The sequence below is a fragment of the Taurulus bubalis genome (assembly GCF_910589615.1).
Source record: "Taurulus bubalis genome assembly, chromosome: 18".
In the NCBI taxonomy this organism is placed as follows: domain Eukaryota; kingdom Metazoa; phylum Chordata; class Actinopteri; order Perciformes; family Cottidae; genus Taurulus; species Taurulus bubalis.
This window is the reverse complement of record NC_136606.1, coordinates 12,155,997-12,180,083: the sequence shown is the minus strand read 5'-3', so window position 1 is coordinate 12,180,083 and position 24,087 is coordinate 12,155,997. Positions and strand designations below refer to the sequence as shown.

The 24,087-nt window shown below is 42.6% G+C and overlaps 4 protein-coding genes across 4 annotated transcripts in view; 1 reads left to right on the top strand and 3 right to left on the bottom strand.

Annotated features, from left to right (window-relative positions):
* Positions 1 to 171: 171 nt before the first annotated feature.
* pdia4 (protein disulfide isomerase family A, member 4) lies at positions 172 to 4,664 on the top strand. Its single transcript, XM_079234032.1, has 10 exons — positions 172 to 259; positions 997 to 1,165; positions 1,275 to 1,480; positions 1,582 to 1,720; positions 1,889 to 2,094; positions 2,208 to 2,366; positions 2,532 to 2,683; positions 2,910 to 3,066; positions 3,481 to 3,714; positions 4,085 to 4,664. Exons 1-10 carry the CDS (start codon positions 184 to 186, stop codon positions 4,498 to 4,500), a joined length of 1,914 nt encoding a protein of 637 aa, XP_079090158.1. The 5' UTR covers positions 172 to 183; the 3' UTR covers positions 4,501 to 4,664.
* Positions 4,665 to 4,786: 122 nt separating this feature from the next.
* Positions 4,787 to 14,646, bottom strand: LOC306750585 (alanine aminotransferase 2-like). Its single transcript, XM_079234034.1, has 12 exons — positions 14,562 to 14,646; positions 14,278 to 14,470; positions 10,069 to 10,158; positions 9,816 to 9,924; positions 9,495 to 9,628; positions 8,405 to 8,648; positions 8,208 to 8,287; positions 7,546 to 7,682; positions 7,183 to 7,357; positions 5,948 to 6,103; positions 5,729 to 5,841; positions 4,787 to 5,394 (listed from the first exon to the last, which is right to left on the bottom strand). Exons 2-12 carry the CDS (start codon positions 14,425 to 14,427, stop codon positions 5,304 to 5,306), a joined length of 1,479 nt encoding a protein of 492 aa, XP_079090160.1. The 5' UTR covers positions 14,428 to 14,470; positions 14,562 to 14,646; the 3' UTR covers positions 4,787 to 5,303.
* A 3,038-nt stretch (positions 14,647 to 17,684) lies between these two features.
* ppp1r16a (protein phosphatase 1, regulatory subunit 16A) lies at positions 17,685 to 23,214 on the bottom strand (the record flags this gene model as incomplete). The annotated part of the gene is made up of 10 exons (XM_079234552.1): positions 17,685 to 18,218; positions 18,344 to 18,506; positions 18,617 to 18,746; positions 18,966 to 19,041; positions 19,129 to 19,254; positions 19,844 to 19,968; positions 20,543 to 20,646; positions 21,017 to 21,162; positions 22,259 to 22,329; positions 22,968 to 23,214. 10 exons carry the CDS (start codon positions 23,212 to 23,214, stop codon positions 17,685 to 17,687), a joined length of 1,722 nt encoding a protein of 573 aa, XP_079090678.1.
* Positions 19,629 to 24,087, bottom strand: part of oplah (5-oxoprolinase, ATP-hydrolysing) — a gene marked incomplete at its 5' end in the record, with an annotated part of 35,738 nt that continues 31,279 nt past the window's right edge. Inside the window, one exon of the mRNA XM_079234551.1 lies at positions 19,629 to 19,638. The remainder of the gene's footprint in view (positions 19,639 to 24,087) is intronic.

The window sequence follows — 24,087 nt, the reverse complement described above, 5'->3', positions numbered from 1 at the left end:
CGTGCAGTGATTAGTTTGTATGAAACCACGAGCCGAAGGCGTTTACAGCCAAACACCAGTATTGATCCGGACAGCGGGTCTGTTTTGATGATATTCATCAGCGTTAATTAGCTAATTTATTTTAGCCGCATACTTGTGAGAAGCACTTCTGTTCACAAAGGGCCGCGTCATCATCGTCGCAGGATGAAGAAGGTTGCTCTGCTGCTGCTTGTGTTGCTCGGCGTTGCACATTTTGCTACTCTCAGCAGATGTGAGGATGGTAAGTCAGAGCCTTTTTTTTTTTTTTTTTTTACAAAACTGATGCGTTGACTGCAACTAAATGTGCTATTAAAGTAAAGCAATGTCGCGGTGTCTGCGTGTTTCCTGCTCGTTGTTGTTATGCAAACTAAGCTAGCTAAGTTACTGCAGCTGCTCTGCTAGTTATGTTAGCAAGACTAACTAGCAGTACAGGTAACCTAAGCTCTCAGTACAGCTAACTAGCAGTACAGGACAGCTCACACTACAGCTAACTAGCAGTACAGGTAACCTAAGCTCACACTACAGCTAACTAGCAGTACAGGTAACCTACGCTCACACTACAGCTAACTAGCAGTACAGGTAACCTAAACTCAGTACAGCTAACTAGCAGTACAGGTAACCTACGCTCAGTACAGCTATATAGCAGTACAGGTAACCTACGCTCAGTACAGCTAACTAGCAGTACAGGTTATCTCACAGTAATTGATTTCAGCAGGATTGCCACATACAAATATATGCCTGTCCCAAATCTTAAATAAAGTCTGTCTCTGTTGTTCGTGTGCAGTATTGTGACAGTGAAGGTGTATCCCTCATTTGCAAACCGGTTATATGTTGCTGTCTCTCGCTTCATATGAAGCTCATACTTGTCTTGTTCTCTTTTAATACTCTCGCCATGAGAAGTTAAACGACCACTGCCCAAGCTTGTGCTCGTGAAATCAGTTTCTGTCCTTTTTTCTTGTTCGTTGTAAGATGTTGCAGAGGAGGAGAAGGATGCTGCTGATGGAGAAGGAGAAGACAGTGATGAGTATGAAGAGGAGGATGACACGGTGCTGAAAGAAGAGAACGGAGTGCTGGTTTTCACCAACGGCAATTATGACGCTTTCATGGAAGGCAAAGACACAGTGCTGGTTGAGTTTTATGCCCCATGGTGAGTCTGTTGTTCCTCCATGACATTCAATGTTTAGTTTCTACAGCATGCCTCTCACTCTCCATATCACTGCTGACTTTTCTGTTTTGTTATTTCTGTATCCTTTTAGGTGTGCCCACTGCAGACAGTTTGCCCCAGAGTATGAAAAAATTGCTCAGATTCTTAAGGAGAATGACCCTCCGATACCTGTGGCCAAAGTAGATGCAACAGAAGCCGCTGCGTTGGCGACCAGGTTCGAAGTGTCGGGCTATCCCACCTTCAAGATCATCAAAAATGGGGAACCTGTGGATTACGATGGACCAAGAACAGAGAAGGGTAGGGCCTTTAAATGAATGTAATCATCATCGCACCCTTTCAAACCTTTTGAAAGGAATCTGTGTCTTTTTATATTGCATGTGTTTTTGTTTTTTTTGCAGCTATTGTGGCCCGGGTGAAAGAGGTGGCTCAGCCAGATTGGAAGCCCCCTCCTGAAGCAACGCTGGTGCTGACCAAGGACAACTTTGATGAGACCGTTAACAATGCAGACATCATCCTGGTGGAATTCTATGCTCCATGGTCAGTCAGGAGATGTATGAATACAGATGTCTAATTATCACTGTATACGTCAATTCTGTTGGCAAAAAAGTGACACACCTGAGATCCATTGGAGAGATAGTCGGGCAAATAATGATGATTTTTATCTTAACAGTGGCTATTAAAACTCTCGTTATAACTTTCCTTCAGGTGCGGCCACTGTAAGACCTTGGCTCCAGAGTACGAGAAGGCAGCCAAGGAGTTGAGCCAGCGCTCTCCTCCCATTCCTCTGGCCAAGGTGGACGGCACTGTCGAGAACGAGCTAGCCACACGTTTTGGAGTTACAGGCTATCCCACCATAAAGATCTTCAGGAAAGGCAAAGCGTATGACTACAACGGACCCAGAGAGAAGCGCGGTAAGTGGACACTATGCATACTGTAAGGTTTATAGGCATACAGGTCTGAGTGCACATTTTAGCTCTGTTCATCCATCACAGTTGATCCACTCTCTCTCTCTCTCTCTCTCTAGGCATTGTTGACCACATGGTGGAGCAGTCAGGGCCTCCCTCCATCCAGATCCAGGCAGTAAAACAGGTGCAGGAGCTCATTAAGGAAGGCGATGATGCCGTCATAGTTGGTGTGTTCTCCAGTGACCAGGATGCAGCCTATGGCATCTACAGTGAGGCCTGTAAGTACCATCTGCTTGGAGGCGTGTTCAAAGCAAGAGGCAAAGTGCATTTTGCTTCATCCCTGTGTGCGCTTTAAAAAGGAAACTTTGGGGTCAAAGTTCTAATATCTCTACATTATAGTCTTTAACTGTTTTTCTTCAAATTAACTACTATTTTCATTGCAGGTAATTCACTGAGGGAAGACTTCAACTTCCGTCACACCTTCAACTCTGACGTGGCCAAACTGCTCAAGGCTTCGCCCGGTCAGATTGTCTTGGCTCAGCCTGAACGGTTCGGCTCAAAGCACGAGCCAGCGTCGCACACACTTGCAGTAAAGGTACTATTTGTGTGATCATTTTGAGTTTCTTTCTTTTTTTTTCTTCACTAGTTGTGATTCTAATTGGGTATGACACTAAATCCTAAATGACTGTGCCTTCGTTCAGTTCTAGTATCGGTGTAAAATAGACTGACAATAAGGGGTTTAAAACCTTTTTTAAACATTCGATATCCTGATTTATTTTGAAAGGAGTCACTTTTGAAGTCTTGACACATTTATCATGCAGGACTCTACGTTGGTGTCAGAAGTGCAGGAGTTCTTCAAAAAACATGCAATTCCTCTGGTGGGCCACAGAAAACCAAGCAATGATGCCAAGCGCTACACCAACAGACCCCTGGTTGTTGTTTACTATGGAATTGACTTCAGCTTTGACTACAGGAAAGGTGAGTTTCTCCTATTTTAAAAAAATCTAGGTTTGACCTGGGATATTGTTAAAACAAACTAGTGTTTAGAAGTAAATATTTTACTTTCACTAAAGGGACTTTTATGACTTATTCTAACTTACTATGCTGACTTTTTTTTAAATAACTTTTTCAGCATGATGCTGACGTTCACATGCTACACAAATTTAACAGGCTATACTACGACTCTTTAATGACTTTTTCCAACATTCTGGACTGTATTTTTAACATACTTTATTACTTTGTACAACCTATGACATTAATTTGACCAAGCACTGTCTTTTTTTCAATCTACTGTACAATGTCTTTTTACAACTATTTCCGTCATACTATATTCTGACTTGTCGACTCAATGTACCTTTTTGGTGACATATGAATACTACTTTTAATTTTTAGCGACTCAGTTCTGGAGGTCCAAGGTGCTTGAGGTGGCCAAGGACTTCCCAGAATACACGTTTGCCATTGGTGATGAGGAGGACTACGCAGACGAGCTGAAGGGTCTGGGCCTGAGCGACAGCGGCGAGGAAGTTAATGTGGGAATTCTGGCAGATGAAGACAAAAAGTTTGCTATGGAGCCAGAGGAGTTTGATGCTGACGTGCTGAGAGAATTTGTTCTGGCTTTCAAGAAAGGTTAGTTTTTTTTTTTTTTTTTTTTTTGGTCAAATGTGAATTATAAAGGATATCATTGTAATTTGAACATGGTTTTACTACTTGAGGCACATGTAGTTTTTCAGTAATTTCCACTAGTTATAATTAGTTAACATGATTTACTGCTATATAGATATTTTGCATCTATACAAATTATGTGCGTGAATACATTTTATTAGGAATCCTCATGAAACTTTAGTCTAGTGCCGACCAAAACCTTGATTTACACTCAAATGTGGAGGAACATCTACCGAAACATGTTAATAAAACTGGGAACATAAATGATTCACGAACGGTTTACACTGAACCTGAAATGACATTTTCTGAATGCAAATTTCTTTCTTGTCCACAGGAAAGCTCAAACCCATCGTCAAGTCCCAGCCAGTGCCAAAGAACAACAAAGGACCAGTTAAAATTGTGGTAGGAAAGACCTTTGAAGAGATCGTCATGGACAAGGAGAAGGATGTCCTGATTGAGTTTTATGCTCCCTGGTGTGGCCACTGTAAGAAACTGGATCCTGTATATTTGGCTCTGGGCAAGAAGTACAAGGGGGAGAAGAACCTGGTGATCGCCAAGATGGACGCCACAGCCAACGATGTGCCAAACAAGAGCTACAAAACGGAGGGCTTCCCTACAATATACTTTGCCCCAAGCAACAGCAAGCAGAGCCCCATTAAATTCGAAGGTGGAGACAGAACAGTAGAGGGCTTCAGCAAGTTCTTGGAAGAGCATAGCACAAAGCTGTCACAGAAGAAAGATGAACTTTGAACATCTCTTTTGATGATTTGCGAAGAACTCTTAAACGTGCTTGGGCAGAGTGTTGGGAAGTCTCTGGGAAGGTGAAGGGAATACAGTTACTGAGTTATCATAATTGCAGTGTTCAATCATATTTGTATGTTTCGGTCCGTTCCAAGAGATTCAACTTTCTTCTGTATCTAAAAGCATGTAAGCACTGTTGAAGATTTCAGTCTTTTTAAATAAAACTCAAAATGATGGGAGCTTTGTGGGCCAACACTCAAATGTGACTGTTGCTATAAATCAATACACGCTGGAAATTGCTTTACAAATTTATTCCAAATGTAAGAGCTGACATTTTATCTTCAGTAAACAAGTGTTCTAGAAATCTGATTTTATTCACATTTAAGAACAATTTATATTAGTAATACAAATCTGAAACGGGCCTCGTAACTCATCAATTTGCCCTGGCAGTACTCTGTAACTAAACATGTTAATTGATAACTAATTTGGGTGCAGTCTTGACGGGATAGTGACGCACCTGTAGCAGTATCTACGACAAGGAATTATCTCAGTCTTTAGACATGATCACTATCAGCAATATAACACTGCATTACAATGATGACATCTTCACATACAAAGGATCATCTCATTTTCACTAGCTGTCTAAGGAAGCGTTCAGAGTTCTTTGCTGATACAAAACAGTGAAAAAAAATCTGATCTTGAATGAAAACAGCCGTGAGAGATGAGCATTGCAGGAAGTGACATTAAGACTTCTTGCCTCCTTCTCACAAAGGCACTTAAAGATACTAGCACTGAGTTAGTTCTCAACATGATTATGAAAACTCTTGTGTGAACCGCATGTGGAAATCACGGATCTTATTCAGCACAATCTTCAGCTTCTCAGTGGGAGGCAAAATGGTCATCCTGGAAGCAGCGAAAGAAAGAAGGATGTGTGTTAATGGCAAGTGTAGTGAACTACTTTGATCCAAATGAGTTTTACGATCATTCTGCTATCAAATCAATAGAAATGCATTTGTGCAGTATAAGTCCAAAGCAGTGAGTCTGGTTTAAATGGCCAAAAAATACCTTTTGCAGATTATCAGCGTTATATCCACTGTATTTAAAGTTAAAGCCATAACATGATTAATGGCCAAAGAATGCTCGCAATAGGTTCCTACATTTCCACCATTAAGTTGAGGAAGAACAAACTGAATCTGTAAAACATCCATGACAGAACAGATGGTATAGCCATGCAAACCTGAAGTGGAAGGTTCCCTCTCTCTGGCCAAAGCCACTACCTGGCACCAGGCAGATTCCCTCCTCCTCCAGCAGCTTCATACAATAAAACATGTCTGCGGCGAGACCGTCGGCCTGCAGAAGGGCACACATACACAAGCGTTTGAACACATCTACACAAGACAAGTAAATTGGGGTGAGGCTCATTAGTGACATATGGCAGGTGTGCAGAGGAGCAGACCTTTGCCTTGTCGATGGCCTTCTGCGGTAGAGTGATGCGTGGGAAGGTGTACATGGCGCCCTGCACAGGGTTGCAGGTGATGCCGGGTACGGTGTTGAAGATCTGCTCCGTTAGCCCAGCCTTCTCTGCTAAAGCTGCCAACACCGCTGTCCGCTCCTGAAGGGGAAGCAAGAGTTAAAAATAAATTAAACGTTAGTCTGTTATGTTGAAAGAAAATCATTTAAAAGTCATAGTGTCCTATGTCATAAAAAGTAATAGTTAAGTATGTTTAAATAAGTCATAGTATATTATGAAGGCATAATAAAGAATTGCATATATAATACATTGAAAAGAGTCAGTAAAGTAAGTCTAAAAACGGCATGGTATCGCATGTCAAACAGTCATAAAAATGTCTTGCATAGTATGTCAAAGAGACTCATAAAAAGTTGTATAGTATGTCAAAAAGTCATTACTCATATTCATATATATATATATATATATATATATATATATATATATATATATATATATATATATATATATATATATATATTTATGCGTTTCTTTGACATACTATGAAAGACATTTTTATGACGATTTGTATGCGATAAAAAGTTTATTAATATATTAGTAAAAAAAGTGTTAAAAAGCCATGGTATAATATATCATAAAAAAAGTAATGAAGTCATAATACATTACAAAAAGTCATAGTATAGTGTAGTCTGTAAAAAAAATGTCATAATAAAAAAGGTAATGATAAACTTTACAAGGATCATGGGATGAATTGGTATGGACTTTGCTAGTAGCTACAGCCATGTGTAGCAGGATGCGCTGTGCAATCTGTTCTGGTGCCTCACTGATCCGACACAGTGGGGAAATTTAACATTTTTGTTGCCGTTCTTCTCATCGACAGGTCCAATGAGTGGCGGAGGAGGCATGACCATCGATATACAAACAGATGTTTTAGAGCTGCGACTACCTGTGGGAGTGGAAACGAGGCTCTTGCATGTGTCACAATGACTAAGATAAACAGAAACATACTTTTTAACGGCATTATTTGTCGCTAAATTGATTCATCAGCTTTTAATAGCCAGCAAACACCCCGATATATATATGATCCTATTTACAAAGCTCAAACCTCCTTTCAGCACACTCAATACAGGCTTTCTGTGCATAGATTACATGCTGTGGTGTTTAGAGTATTTATACTAGTACATTCTGTGTTTGCACACACTCAGCTGGTGTATTCCTCAGACCTTCATGAACTTGTCGTAGGAGGGCTCATCAGGCTGTGGGGGGTTGACCACCAGGTCCAGGAGAGCTTGTCCGGGAACAGGTGGGCACAGACGCACCGACACCAATTTGGTAAGTTGAGCCTTCACTTCAGGGTCCATGTTAATCACCTCCATGTAGCCGCCACGGAATCCACACCTGACAAAAGCAAAGAGTTGAAAGGATTAAGTCAAACACAAAGTACACGTCAGCAGCAGGAGCCATTAGTTTGTAGGAGTGAGTGTGTGTGTGTGTGTGTGTGTGTGTGTGTGTGTGTGTGTGTGTGTGTGTGTGTGTGTGTGTGTGTGTGTGTGTGTGTGTGTGTGTGTGTGTGTGTGGCTACTCACTCTCCCATATAGCATTTGGAGGTGGAGTGAAAGGAGGCCATCTCCACTGCAGTAGAGTACTCTGGTCCCATCTCAAACAAAACCCTTTTAAAGGAGTGAAACTTACAGCCCTCTGCATACACATTATCCTGGTAAACCTGAAATAGCAAAATACCTCATTAAAATAAAAGCACATAATTATCCATAACAGAATGAACTGAAATGTGTAGTGTATATCTTCAAGAGTTGAATGAAAAAGGATCATTACACTGGCACGACAAGCTAATGTGCTTATAGCAAATTGCATACTGTGTTTAACTTCTGTACATGTAGCTTAGTGAATTAAGTGAGTATGTTACCATTTTATTGAATATTTTGAAAATCGGTTGTCAATTTAATATGTATTCAGTCATCAACAAGGATGATAGATAAACATGTATGTCCTTACTTTTTAAACTTACATGAATAAGGTCATAGTTGGTGCTGTAGTGGACAACCTTATATTGAGAGGTGTTTTGTCAACCACTGTTTCGTGTAAATGCATGACGTTGACATACAATTAGCAGAAAAAGAAATTGTTGGGCTGCTGTGTGCGTGGCGTCGAAACTGTGACGCTTATTATAATTCTGGTTGCATCCTGAATGGTAATGTGGATAAAGGCAGTCAGTGTGATGGTGTATTACTTCATCAGCCATGAGGAAGAGATGCTCTTCTTTAGCAAATCGGATCACATCTTCAATGCACTGTCTGCTCTGGACCTGACCTAACACACAGGATAAGTTGATGCAAGTCGGGCGTGCACATACACACACTGACAAAAATTACACAATTCCAGCAACTGTTTGATTTAACACACAGAAACTACTATCACCAGACATACCAGTGGGGTTTCCAGGGTTGATGATGCAGATAACACGGGGATTACAGTGCTGCCTGGCTGCGTTGACGGCTCTCTTTAGCTCTGCAATATCCAGACTCCAACACTTGTCCTCATCCAGGTAGTAATTGATCTGCACGGCGGCCAGGTCGGCCAGGGCCGCCGAGTACAGAGGGTACTGGGGGATGGAGATCATCACTCCCGTACGATCACGACCCTCGCCACACACCAGCAACTTCAGCATGGTCTGGGATTAGGAATGGTAGGGAGGAAGAAGATAGGAAAGGCGGGGATGAGAGAAAGAATAAAAGTTAAAGTGGTAGCAGTAATATAGCACAATATTTGGGAGAACAGTATTTTGCCTCTCCATGGCTCTCAACATGGGGACAGCTGAGCCGAGATGTCCAATGGCCCTTCCATACTTCCGGCCGCCACACTTCTGGTGCCCTTGCTTGGACCACACCCATCTTTGAACTCTGCCTTCATTTTGATCTCAGCGACACACCTGTTAAGTTTCGTGACGGCATCGATAGCGTTTGTGGCGCGATAGCGTTGACGAAATCGGTCCGCGGACATATAAACCGCTTCTGTGCTAGTTTCTGCTACTGAAGGTGTTTCCTTAATCACATTTCACTGCACACACACACACACACACACAGTCTCTACATTGAGGGCCAAAATGTCACATTATACACAGCAGGTCACAGCAGATCTTTTGAAGAGTATTGTAATGTAATATGTAATATGTAATATATATATATATATATATATATATATATATATATATATATATATATATATATATATATATATATATATATATATATATTGTAATATATATTATGGTCATTCAGTTGCATACAACTGAAGACAGCTGTATTGACAGTGACTAAGGTATTTGGGTGGAGTAAAGTTACATGTGCAAAGTACAGCGGATCATATCATAAACAAGGCAAATAAGGAACAGATTCATAAGCCAATTATACTAAAAGTGTGTCACCTGTGCTGCATTAAAGCAATACATCAACGCGTGCTTCTGCCTTCAGTTTGTCAGCACTCTGGAGAAGAGACAATAAAACAACGTGTCACATACCACAATGGCATCACTGGCTCCGGTGGCGAGGTAGATGTTGTCGGGGTCGGAGGAGATTCCACCATCTCTCTTCTCTATGTAGCGCGCCACATCCTGACGAATGCACTCAATACCCTGGCTGGAACTGTAGGCCCCTAGAACACAGGACGATGAACTTTGAATCAAACAAAAAACGCACTACATTGATCGGTTGACGCTCTGTTTAAATAAGAGTACAGGCTGTCCAAATAAAGTAGACAGATGGAGGTGGATGCTAATGACGTGCGTGTCGGAGGGAGGGGACGTAAATGTGGTTGGTGGAGTGAGCGGGAGTTGTCTGACCTATACTGTGGCCTCCACAGGCCTCGAGAATACGCCGGGCTCTTTGCTTGGCATCCTCCGGGAACTTGTTGTCGTCCAGGAGGTCGGGGTAAGCGCACAGGGCCAAGACCTGAGAGAGGGAGACGCATATCTTACTTTCTGGCACATTCAGTTTGTATGAAAGCAGTAAGTCCTGCTCCATGGGCATGAATGCTTACTTGGTTGTTAAATGCAAGCACTCAATTGGCGAGAGGAAAATCTGTAGTTGTCCTACCTGTCTGAGAAATGTGATTGGTTTCTGGCCCATGGCATGGGCATCGCCAATGTTAGCCTTGATGACTTCTGTGAAAGGTTTCTTGACTCCCTTGAAAGATAAAGACAAAACTTGGCAGGTAAAACTCTGAATATACACTATAGAACAAGTGTGGAATGTGTAGAAATATTGAAACAGTGGGGGGGAAAGAGAGAGCCTGGTGACTCTCAGTTATCTCTCACATGTAGCAACAGCTTCTTATTGTGTGTAAAAACATAACAAGAAGTAATGGGAAGGAGAAACGCAAGTAAAGAAACATTGGAAACTTCAAGACAAAAGAAAAGAAAAGGATACACAACTATTCTTGTGTAAATTGACACCTTATATGACGTCTTGACTTGACTGTGCAGTTGTGACATTTAAGCACAATAGAGCCAATTCTTCATTTCTGAATTTCCTACCCAGCCAGTCTACATTACTAACCTGATAATACTAATGTGATTTATTGATATTGGCGACAGGATTCGGACATTCTTCCGACATCTGTGCAATACATCACTATAAGGATACTGTGGTAAGTAGCAGTGCACGCAACTCTTAGTCTTAAATTATACATCGGGTGCACGGCGGTCGCAAGTACCAACAGAGACAAAAACCCAGCACTCACCGATAAACCTGGCAGTCACTGATAAAGTATGGGCAAAAGAACAAGCTTGTTTCAGCTGGAAGCCATCATCTGCGTAATTAAAACTAGTGCAATTAATGAAGATAAGACAATCCTTTATTAGTCCCACAGCTGGAACAGTTGCAGGATTACAGCAGCAGAGTGGAATACATAATACGTAAATACCTAATCTGTATGATAAATAAATCAAAATAGCCTGACAGCGCGGGTGAAGCAGCCGGTCACTGAAGGAGCTGCACAGCACTCGGAGTGTCCTGCATGAGGTGGGAGATGTTGTCCACCATGGAAGAAAGCTTAACCATCATTCTCCTTTCTCCCACCACTTCCGCTGGATCTAGTGGGCAACCCTGGAGCCCCAGCAGACCACTCCATACAAGGTCCTCAGGAGTACTGCCTGCGCTCCTAAAGACCTGAGTCTCCACAGCAGATAGTTTGCTCCGCCCCTTTTTGTATAGTACGTTTGTACTAAATTCCCATTTCCGCTGGTTAGGATTATATTAAAGGCGGCTTCTCGCTGAAACGCTTTCTTTTTCTGCCCATAACAAAACAGAATTCAATTGAATCAGAAAGTCCCCCGTCTCTTTGAGCTAATTAGGCCTACGGACCGTATGTTGGTGCCTGGAAGTCTGGTTGCCGTTCACAACATGCTGCAGCTGTTACTGTTTATCAGATGAGGTCAATTGACAATAGATGTCCCCCGCTACTTCATACCAGGGCTGAGCAATAAGGTTTAAATAGATACCGTGACAACCATGAGGTTTGGGCTTTATTTTTATTGTGCATTCAAAATGACATCATTGAACTAATAGTCATTGCATTTCACTCTATGCTGATGTGAAATGCAGTGGAATTACAATGTCAAACAAAACCGAAAAAGTCCAAAGAAATTCACATTTGACTTATTGGGAATTTTTTGAACAAGTTAAAACACAATTAAATAGCACATATCATCATACTGTTATACTAAAAAAAGAACAAATGCTAAGAGTGAGTTATTACACAGCTGTGATGCTAGCCAGCTGCTTCTCTTGCTGTCGAGCGCAGAGGAAGTGCGACGGCTGTCTCCAGCAAACACGTCCAAATATAGCCTTTCATGTGCAGTTCAAGTACAGACACTGCAAATCATTTTAGTATTATCATAAACCCGTTTTGAGTCAAGTCAGAGCTGATTACAAAGTCAATACTACAAAAAAAAAAAAGAAATCGCATAAAATGTGAACTAACAACAGCACCAGAAGTGGTTTATTTGGCAATGCCGAGTCTCTGATCATTTGTTTCATGGCTCTGAATTGTGTGCGATTGTTCCGAACTGGTTTCACCTTCATTGTTTGTCAGCAGGTAAATGCGATGTTCTCATGTTACAGTCTCAGTGCAAATATGGAGGTTATCAAGACGATTTTCATCCAATTAAACCATCGGAAAAAACTGCTCTCATCAAAACAGAAACCTACATTTAGGTTCAGACCTACTGCATAACATTTCCTATTCTGAATAGGAGTGTACTATAATACAATTTATTACTTCTCCGGCAAGCCAATTATCACTAATCTTGTCTTTTCTGCCACTATGGAGAGGTTGTGACAGCAAACTACAATGCAATAGGATTTTAAAAAATACCAGGCAAAAGGCCTCCAAGGGCACAGGGAGAACTTTCCTCTTGACCGAGTCAATACATCAGTTCTATGACCTTCCATGACTGAAAGAACAGGTTTGCATAGGAAATCAGATACCAGTTGGATTGAAATCTAAGTAAGTGGATGCAGCACGTTTCCTTTTTAGTCCTCGTCTACTGCCTTGTTCTAGAGCAACAAAGAGGCTGCTGTTCTCTGGGAAAGAGAGCAGCCCGTCGGATTCCCCGGCTCAGCACTGCGTTCTCTTGCTCACTCGGCACCAGGCACTGATAAACCAGCGAGCAGGCCAAGAAACCCGGCTGAATAGAGCCCGACCTGAATTCTCGCTTTAATTATGATATAATATGAAACCAACAACCATTCAGTCATGGTAGAATAATTGGAGCTTGACTGTCAAGTTCTATCAGATGCAAATTGATGAATATCCACATGGAGCTTAATGCTATTTTAAACAAGACAGCAATAGAGATAAAAGTAACGCTCCTAATTTACTCATAGGAGTCCATAACCGCAGGGAATAGAGAAATGGATGATAAAATGGATGACATTTTCTGCGATTGAACAAACTCATAACTCAATAAGACGTCTCTGTTCTCTCTCTGATCTCTTGCTCTATATTGTCAATACTCCATTGACACCGACAATGCTGACATGCCAGCAGCTTAGACCAAGGCCTGAAAAAGCCTAGTGCAGTGAGGACACTGTGTCATGCCAGATGTCTGGGTACGGATTTATAAGGGTCATCCCCACATGCACAAACACACACACACACACACTTGCGTAAAATCTGCTGAGCCATCAGTGAAAGTGTTCCAGTCACAGATTTGACAGGAAGCACACCCGCAGTAAACCTTCCTGACCCCTCAAAAAACTTCTGGACTTTACATTTCAGACTGTTTTCGCTCACATTTGCATTGCCGCAAGTATAATAAATGCATAAAGCAGGTTTGTCTAAACTAATGTATGCGTCAATAATTGCAATCTCTCCTCTGGACTGATATAATTCACGAGGAAACACTTAATGGCGCTGCAGGAAAAATACTGATGGCAAAAAGTTTGGTTTTCCTTTTTATAAGAGAAGAGGGGAAAACAACAGTAGATTACCAAGAATTCGAGCACTTTCAGTTGAACTGGGGCTGTTTGTTAATGGACCTCCTTTGAGAAAGGCCTGTGACGCTCCTGGGCCTCACAGCTGCGGCTTCGTCCAATGAACTCGCTCCCCAGTGAGGAGGAGGGAGGTAGGCAAAACAGATAGACAAAAGAGGATAGAGAATGTACCCTCTCATCTTACATAATAACCCTCCACGATATGCATATCCTCTCAGGCTCGAGCAGTAGAACGTCCCCCTCCGGTTCATTACGTGTCTTGCGAAGAGAACATACATAACTGCAGAGAGGGTTGCGTTACAGCCTTTCAAAGGACTCCTGTTCAACTTGTGCAACCATACTTAGGGAAAGCATGTCTGGTCAATATTTTCACAGTAATGTAAGTTTGAGTGCAGCGCAGGACATAACAGCCCCACCACTGTCATGCAGAGGCTTTTAAAAGTCGGCCTACTGTCCAGTGTCCTGCAGCCACTCAGCAAAAAGTCCAAGGCAAGCATTATTGATCAGGGCTACCTACCTCTCTTTCCTCACTCCCTAATTCATGTCTGACCATATCTTGAGGAAACAAAGCATGTTAAAAACAATGTTTTGATCACGGCTGTGTGCCAATGCAATATATATATATACATAAAATAACACGCACACACACACGCGCACACACACACACACACGCGCACACCAATAACTGCCACATCACCACTATACAGTGATATCCTCTTTATCCTATCCATGATCAATCTCAACCCCGATTTCGCGTGCAAAGAGGCGCGCGCATGTCACAGCCCGCCCCCCAAACTTGGCGCGTACCTCTTTCAGCTCTTTCTCTATCTGCAGAGCCCGCTGGACTATGGCACCGCGGACCGCGTACTCGACCCGCCTCACATTGGGGTTCATGTTGTCCAAACTCAACACCTTGCCCCTGCACGGGACAAGCCCGTTCGCTGCCTGCTGGGACATGTTGGTTAGGTCACGCGCACTCCGTCTCACCCGGACTGAAAATCTGAAAACAGAAAAAAGAAGATTTAGACATATAAACAATGGACACCTGGACCTATAGAAGTGAGCAAATGACGCGTTTTTCCAGCTGTTACCAGTTGTTCTGCAGGGGTTCGGTGGACCTCGAGTGTTTACTTCCACTCCGACTCCTCTGGGCTACTACTGACAGTTGAGCCTCTAGTGTTCATACTCCCAGGCGGCCGCCACGCCTTCGCTCGCCTGCGCCCTTGGTTGGCTGGATTACTTCACTGACTTCGCCCCTGGCTCCCAGCGTGCCGTGTGATGCCTTTACGTGCTGTCGGAAGAACATCAACTCGCGTACAGCAGTCGGACAGATTTGTCTTTTATCTGAAACTGTAGAAGTTAACTACTCGGAATAACCGACTAGCCCACTTGAGTAGAGTATGAAGACAGTTGTCGATGCAAATTAGGTGGACAAGGGTTATTCAATAAGGATTGTATCTCAAGTTTAGCAGTTCTGTATTTAGAAGTACCTCAGCTATTGTAAAAGTGCTAATGCAATATAAAAGCATTGCTTCATTCAAAACTTAAGCCCCCATATAGATTTTTTTGTCACCTGGAAGCAGACAAAATGACAGCATGGCAAACATTGGCCAATTTGTACAAACATGACCTGCGGGGAGCTTTACATTGAGAGCTCTGTGACATAAGAGAATATTACAACACTGGGTGTTTGCCTATGGTGTTGCAAGGCATCATGGGGCAACATTTTGTCAGAGATCCTTTAATCTATCATGTGGCCTGCTTGACGAACAAAGAGATTTCTGGAAAAGACCCTCAGATTACAAAAGGTTAAAGCTTCTTTTCTTAATTTTGCTACATTGTTTAGATCATTGTTGACAGCTCACACCCAAACAGACTGAGAAACAGTTTTTGAATGAAGTTGTGGGGCAGTTAAAGACTAGCAATCTGAGAAACAGCAAAGGTAATCGCATTACAAGAGACATGAGAAATGATGAGGTCAGGATTCCGGTAGATGTGGTGGTGCAAGACTCTTCCTTTGAATGTCTTTTTTTTTGTTGGGACAAGACAAAGTGAGTCACAGAATTAGCTGGCTGTGTGTGAGAGGGACAACGTGTGAGAAAGAGAAACCCTCAGATGTCTTGGAAAGGGCTCGGGGAAAGACATCTGATACCTCAATCCAAAACGGTTCACAGGCAAGCATGTGATGTACCGGCGACCTTGCGTCATGCCAATGCATATTTTTGGCAGCATCATGCGACAGTCTGTTCCATTTTGCTTATACCACATTGTTTCAAGACAGATCAACATTGCAGTATAGAAAATACTTTAAAACAGCTCTCTCTGTCACTCAGTAGCTTTGGCTCACATTCAAAACATGTCTGAACATAAATAGGTTTCATTTGTAACACGCCGCATACACAAGGCCACATACACCAAACATGCCGTGTGTGTGCATAAACGTGCGAGTAGATAACAATAGAGCCTTTTAGAGTGCATCTAAAAAGGAAAAACGTTTCTAATAACACAAAACAGGTGTACCCTCTTGCAATACTTTTTATTTTATGAAATGTATGTGTACGGAAGTGTTTACTGTGCGTGTATCGTGTGCTGCCCTGGCAGGTGGATCAGAACGGACTGTGACATTCAAGATGTGCTGACAGTGAGTAACCACATGATGTAAGAGGAAGTGAAAAGGCATCGGGGGACAAGTGTGTTAAAGGTGCAACTGCTCACCACAAGTGGGAGACATCCTCAACGTTGTCTCCTTCTCCAACCGCAAGGCCATTATTTGACCCCGACTAATGTATAAAAAGCCCCAAAACACTTAAAGCAAACCAACATGTGTATCTGAATCCGTCCCTTTAAACAATACCCAGAGATGTAATGCTCAGATCCATTGAATACAAATACAAAAATCATTTGAGAAAACATAATGTTTTATATATATTTTGTGCTCAGTAAAAATCACTAACAAAACGGATACAGAAATTAGAGTGCACTGACAGCACATCAAGTTGGAGGATGATATATTATTTTATCCCACTGTTCGCCAAATTTACATGTGGGACTTTGTGCAAGCATTGCAAACCTCTCAAATCTGCCACCTAAAGAAGGCACCAACCTTTGACAAAAAAAAAAAAAAATCATATGACAAGTTTACTTGGTTTAACAAAAGGAAAAGGTGATATATCATCTCTTTGATAAATATTTTACCTTCACACTTTAATCTTTAAAAAAAAAAAAGTACACTGTACATCCCCAGCCATATTCAGTATCAGATAGAATAAATAATGTGATTCCATTCAGAGAGTAGAAAAATAGAAATACTGACAAAAAATAGAAATCTAGAAATGATAACGAGGGGCTGAGTACATTTTCCACTGATTTAAATATACATAGATAATCTCACATCCTATTTTAGGGACAAACAGTTGATTTACAAATTGCCCCATTACGCGTGTTGAAAAGTAGGCTTTTCGGTGCACTGGAAAAGTAATAATAATTAAAAAAAAAAAAGAAGCATCAGCATATTTTCAGTCCAAGAAAAAAAAAAGAATCAAGCAAGGAAACCGTCCTCGATTATATTTTTGCATCAAATGTAAATTCAATGAAGCTATACCGTATACTGAAGCTATCCCGAACAAACAATCTCTCAACCACAAATAACTCCCGTCATATAATGTAAATGTATCACGTACCGTCAAAGCACTCAGTAAAGAAGACAGAACTTTCATCTCATTCTTAATTTAAAACAAATAATCTTGAACTGACATTCAAATTCAGCTTTTTGTGGTTGATTCAACTTTAACATGATTCTAAGACTTTTCAATGAAATGTCAATCTAGTAGTTGAGCAGTGTAGTAAGAGAAAAGTTAAGTAATGAACAACGGCCGAGCAAAGTAAATATTTGCTTGTAATTGTCTATCTTACAGATCAGTTACTAAATAAGAGGAAGCAACAGGAAATGCTTGAACCTTTAGTGTAAAGTGTGTGTGTTTTATAGAAAAAGGAGATAAGTAAATGACAAATAAGCACAAAGATTCCTCTTCAGTTCACTGAAATGCAGTGTAGATCAAATCCTCATTGGCATGTGGCCTTAAATTCAGTCTTCAATTATTTATTTCAAGCATGTGTGTTTTGAAAGGGTTTTGCCACTTTGGAGTGTAAAATGCCTAACTTCTCTACTCTGTAGGCAATATGTGTGTGGTGTGTGTGTGTGTGTGTCAGACTGTCTACATGAGTCCACAGCAAGGCTCCTTATTGTTAGACTGGTCCTCCTCAGGGGCTCTGAGTTTCAGAAGAGGAGGGTCTCCGCTGGCTGGGGTGAAATATACCTGGTTTGGGGAGGCTACCTCCTCTGCATTGGGGGTCACTTGGAGCTCTGGCTGGGCCGGAGCGTTTGCCACCTCGGCCGTTGCTCCAGAAGGCTCCTCCTCTAAGGAAGGAGGCAGCGGTGGGGGAGGTGCTGGGTACTTATTGAGCTTGGCAGCTGCCCGCTGGCGTTTTAGGTCAGCCAGTGTATGGTGCGATTTCTCCCGAGTCATACTGTCCGCCCCCTCTCCTCCTGTAGGCCCCAACCCAGCTCCAGATGCTTGGCTGAGCTGGTACGAGGCGCTGCGCTCCATGAGACCCCCACCACTCCACAACTCTCCAGGTACAGAGGAGGCCAGAGAAACAGAGCTGCCTCCGTTACCTACACTGGACACAATTTTCCTGTCTGCAGCCTCGAGTTCCTCTAAACGTGATGTGGGTCCACCACCAGCAACCTGAAACATAAGAGAACATTAAAGAACACATAGAAGTGTAATCAGCTTCTACACAAAATGTGACAAATAAAAAAAAATTATAACGGGATACAATTTCATAAAATATTTTTAAAAAGTCCACACACCAAGGTCGCTTGCTGGTGCAGCTCATTGTCCGTTTGTCTGTCCTCATCGTCGTCCTGTGGCTCTGGCTGTCGGCCGCGCTCCTGCCACACCATGGCCTCTTTGTGGTGCTCCCGCCGGTACAGACTGGAGCGCTCGTTGACACTGACACGACGTACCACCTTACTGTAAAGACAAACGAGAGAAAGGGGAGTCGTAAAGCTAGACTGCTCTAACTTGTATTAGTTTTCATCCACTTGCTCCCTCGGGCTCTCTGGCCTACTGTCTCCTCTCACCCTCTGCTGCCAGTGCTAGAGGCTCGTCTCTGCAGGGTGCTCTTCTGCCGGTCCTGGCTTTTCATGATGGCATCATGTTTGTGCTTCAGGTCCATCAGTTTGGCTCTGACCTCTTCATCCATACACACGTCTGAAAAGTCAGTAGCAGCAAAGGTTAGACACGGGAAGGTATGATGCTGACAAGAAAGCTGTAATTGAGAGACATTTAGGGTCATGATCATTAGTTCCTATTTTAGCACAAGCTACACTTGAGAGTGGATTAGCATTACATAGTTAAAAGTGAAAGGTACCGTCATTTACATCATTTTGTTAAGAGGCAATACAGGACAAAAAGTCTTTCTGGTCTTACCCAGAGGCGTCTCCTCCAGCACAGACTTTGTGTCCAAACTGGCTCCATTGGCCACCAACAGTTCCACCATTTGGATCTATGGAACAAATACAAACAACCCTATTAATGGATTATTTAAGAGAAGTGGAAGGTTCTTATCTTTCGGTCTGTGTGCAGCACCTACTTGTCCCCAGCAGGAGGCGGCATGTAGCGCCGTCCAGCCATCAGAGTCCTTTCCCTCCACCAGAGCTGTGTGCTCGAGCAACAGTTCCGCCACCGACATGTAGCCGTTAGCAGACGCTATATGGAGCTGGGAGAGACGTTCAGCATTGGTCAGTCAAGTGTTGACTTTGCAGGAGGCATTTTAGTCTTGTTTCCTTCCGCAGGAATACACCTCGTGTCAAAGACAATGTCCAAATGCATTCAGAAAAAGCTAGAAAACTGGATCGAAGCTTTTCATAGAAAAAGCTATTGCTGCATTTTATACTCAAATTTGAACTTAATTTATACTCCTGATTTAGATCTTCTTTGGAGACATTCCAAGTAATTAAGAAATTGCAAGTAGCACTCCGCTGCTGACTAACAACGCTAACTTTACTTTAATATGGATTTATAAAATGTAAAAGGGGGACATTTCAGACTTCTAAGAAGCTAAACACATGCCTTAAAGTGATGTGTGTTTCCCTGTCCTGTTCTTGAATAAATTAAATTAATCCAAATACACAGGTACAACCAATCATTCATATCAAATTTCAAGACTTAGACCAGCCCTGTAATTCTTGGCAGAGCCTTATGATTTTGGTTGCTTAAAGATATGCTAAAAATCCCTGGCCCGTCACATCCTAATGTATGATTCTGTAATCTTCTTTATGTATACAGTAGATGTCCCTCGATCTCACCAGTGTTGCTCCAGTAGCATCCTGTGCGTTCAAGTCTGCTCCGCTCTGAACCAGAGCCTGAATGTCAGCCAGCATGGTCGTCTCTTTAGCCCCTCGACTTTCATCGATACGATCCTGAGTTATCCCTACACACACACACACACACACACACACACACACACACACACACACACACACACAGAACCAATGTCACCTACAGTAGTAGCACACCGAGACTGAGTGTATAACTGTCTCAGACATTTGTTTTCATTTTTGGTTTGGGACTGGTCATCAGTATGTGGCACCTGATTTCAAATGGAGATGTGTTAAGCTTGTAAGAAAATAAATGCTATTAAAGAAACTGCACCAATTTCTGTCAATTCACTTGTACTGATGGGCTGTCTGTTGGTAATGGTACTGGGATTGCTGATAGTGTGCTCCCTAGTGGGACTTTTGTATTGCTCTTCTGTGGTTTGTGTTAGTTTTGTTTCTTAGTTTTTTAATTGGTGTTTTATTGTGTCTGCTTTTTAGTAAGAGTAAGGAGTGTAAGGTTTTGATACAACTGCTCTTTTATCCCTGTAACCTGCACAGCAATTCACCCAGGGACTACAGCTGAAAAACATCTTGAAGCTATATCTGGTTCAATACAAGTAATAAGCATTGTCCCTGGTAACTAAACAATACATGAATAACAGGTTGATTATGACTCATCTTACTGACCCTGTTCAGCCATAACCATCTCCAGCAGCTCAAGGGTGGCCTCGTCTTCACAGAGGTCGTAGGGCATGTTGCCATCTGCATTGACAGCCAGCAGGTCAGCCCCACTAGAAACACACACACAGACACACACTTCAATTCCAGTGACAAACTGGGACACTGATGTACTCAACCACTCAGGAATATTCATAAACTTGCAAAGTGTTTTGAGAGTCAGGCTGCAGCCATATTTGCATTGTTTATGTAAAGTAGACTGTCGCCAAGAAGGCTCTCAGTCAGTTTGGCCCAGAAAAAAATATCCATTCTGCATTCCAGCAGAATGTATTATTAGCAACATTTATCCAAACACACAAAAAAAAAACAAAAAAAAAAACAACTTATGACAGCTCATTGATTTGAATGCCATGAAAACAGGAAAAATGTTGTATGGTATAAAGGAGGTGTGAATGTGGGGATGAAATTCCTGGGAAAACTCACGTCTGAATCAGGAGCTGCACCAATCCAGTGTGTCCACAGGTGGCAGCAGCATGCAGCGGCGTCCACAGCTCACTGTCGCAGGCATTCACACAGGCACCAGCGTCCAGCAGGCACCGCACTATCTCCACAAAATCATCAATGCAGCACTGACGAGAGGGAAGATGCAGATGTATGAAAATGTATAATTGAATGCAAAGGGAAGCACAGACAGCAGAAAACAGGCAAAGACGACGACAGACAAAAAAAGTGTACTATGGGAAGACAAGCATTGAGACAAATGGATTAATCCATGCATAATTATTTCTGGGAAATAATACACTGGTTTGTGTAATATAAGAATTTTCATGCATGGCCCAACCCTCTGCTGTGTAAACACACCGTTTTCCAAGGAGAAGAGCATAGTCAACTGCTTTTAGAAAGAGTTCCCTGTGCTCACAAATACCCCTCTCATGAATTCATAGGAGCATGTGTGTGGGTTGATTCATAAAGAGACATAAACGACACAGAGCGCAAAACAGGAAGGGAGAGAAAGTGCCCATCTGAATTGTAAAGATTTCTGTGTAGCTTTTTAATTTGTGTGTTTCAAGGTCACGGCAAGCAAAACTAAGGAATCTTGTTGCGATGGTTTCTTCTAAAATCAGACTGTAAATGTTCAGGAAAGGAATGTGAGCCGAAGCAAGCTGCCCTCACTCTTCAAAAACGCCTCTTGGAACTAAAATAGTGAGAATGAATCAGTGTGTTCATGTAAACTGACTTAAGATAAGTTACGGTTCAGATGAAATAAAGGCAAACAGTCCTTAGTGAGCTGAGAGCTGTGACCGCACACAACATCAACATGCACGCTGCTCAAAAGGTGACCTGCCTCGCTAAGGTCACACAGTGTTGGTGTAAAACTATGTAGGTGACCTCATCCCATCTATTGCAAGGCTGTGAGTGTGTGTAGGCTGCTGTGGCAGTGGGTACCGGTGTTTGTTAAAACAGACGGGCACTTAAATCCCTAAATGCTTGCAGCGGTGTGTTTACAGTAAACAGTGAGGTGCTCTGCGACTATAAAGGAATAATTAGGCGGGGCACACGAGCAACATATTCATTCACTTGTCACCATATCACTGGCTTAGTTGTGCATTATAGGGAACACAATTGGCAGTGCTTGCACGTGGGAGGCCACTGCGGGATCTGGTCGTTGCCACTGCATTGGAGACACAAGTGTGTGTGTGTGTGTGTGTGTGTGTGTGTGTGTACCTGATGTAGGGCCGTCAGTCCATCCTCGTTGACCAGATCTGGGCTGACACCACTGTTAAGAAGCTCCCTCACTAAAAGACACACACACACACACACACACACACACACACACACACACACACACACACACACACACACACACACACACACACACACACACACACACACACACACACACACACACACACACACACACACACATATATATATATAACCAACTACCTGGGCAGAGTCCTTTCCAGATAAACATTATAACACTTTGCACACATCTCTCTGGCCTAAATAGATATAAGATATATACAGCATGCATGCTGTGTGTTAACTTAACAATGAACAATGAAAGCTTTGCCACTGTGATTAACCTTTGACCCCGTGGCTGGCAATAATGCCATTAAAAACCAAATGCCTCTCCTATTACAATTCAAATGTGACCTGTCCAGTTGCTATTGGCTGACACGTGCTTCATATAAGGAAAGACCAACAGCAACACAACTGAGCCAGATGCAGAGGTCATAGTATCCCCTGACTTTCACAGGTAAAAGATTTTGATTGGTCTGAGCAGGATGGTCGTGGATTAGTCAAGTAGGGAATAGTCTGTTATCACTTTACTTCTAATTTAACAAAGTGTAGCGTTAAAGCTCTTCAGTCCACAATAATGGAGGCTCTCTAAAGGACATTGCATCACTTGATTGTGTGTGTTTCTACTTACCTTCCTCCAGGTCATTGCGTGCAGTTGCGTCGAGCAGTGTGATGGACTTGGGAAACGTAACTTTGGTGGTGCGCCCCTTCTTCTTATCCGCTTTGGCCCTTGACCCTCGTGCTGAATCCTTCTCCATCTGCGCCCATCCCTTCAGCTGCTGAGTGCGCCGCTTCTGGGCGTGCTTCAGGCGTTCGGTGGCACTCAAACGCCCAACCGTGGCCATCTCAGCCAGCAGCTCGCTGTGCTCTGCGGCCATGCCACCACAACACTATGAACGAACGTCACGGTGACTTTGCTTCACCGTTCTTGTTTGTTTCTCTTAGTCCGAAAGAATGTTAAATATAAAGGTTTCCCTTGTGTCCCTTAGAGAGGCCCTTCTGTAAGGCCAAACAGGCCTACGTTAGGGCCCGTGGACGAGCGCAAATAGATACTGCAGTGTATCTGTAAATATACGAAGAAGAAGAAACTCAAGCAAGCTGCAAAAATGTCCAAAGTACGATGAAACAAAACAACTTATTTTGTGAAATCACGTGGTGGATATCTCCATGATTGCATATGTAAGCAACACAAATAACTGCTGCAATGTCTCTTTCCCATCTTTCAGATGATACAACTCTTAGGGAAAAAGGAGGGGGAAAGATGTCCAAAATATTATCATCCAAGCTGGGGGTTGTAACCAACTGTCAGTCCTCCGATCCATATCAACTGTTGGGAACTTGGCCAATGATCCATCAAGGGAAGAGAGAGACGGAGTGAAAAGATAGTGCTAGAAAGGCAGAGTCAAACTATTCTCCGGGTTGGATGCTCCGTCAGAGCTTCTAATCCAAAGTGGGGGAGACTGTGTCCAAGACTTGGATCCAAGACAGGGGCAAGTCTTTGTGAATCCATAGTGAGAATATGGTGGCAGTGAACATAAATACACAAGGTAGGAAGAACTGAATAGGGGCCTCAGCAGGATTCACACATGGCCAACTTTAGGTAATGCCGTGACAGGATTCAAGTCTCCCATGGTGGTGAGTAGCGACTATTCCAAAGTCAACTTATTGTTGTTGTTGGTGGACTTTTTTGGCAGGTCTTCATGAAAATAGAGCAGGAAACGAAGGTTTCAATGATTAGGCCCTCAGTAACG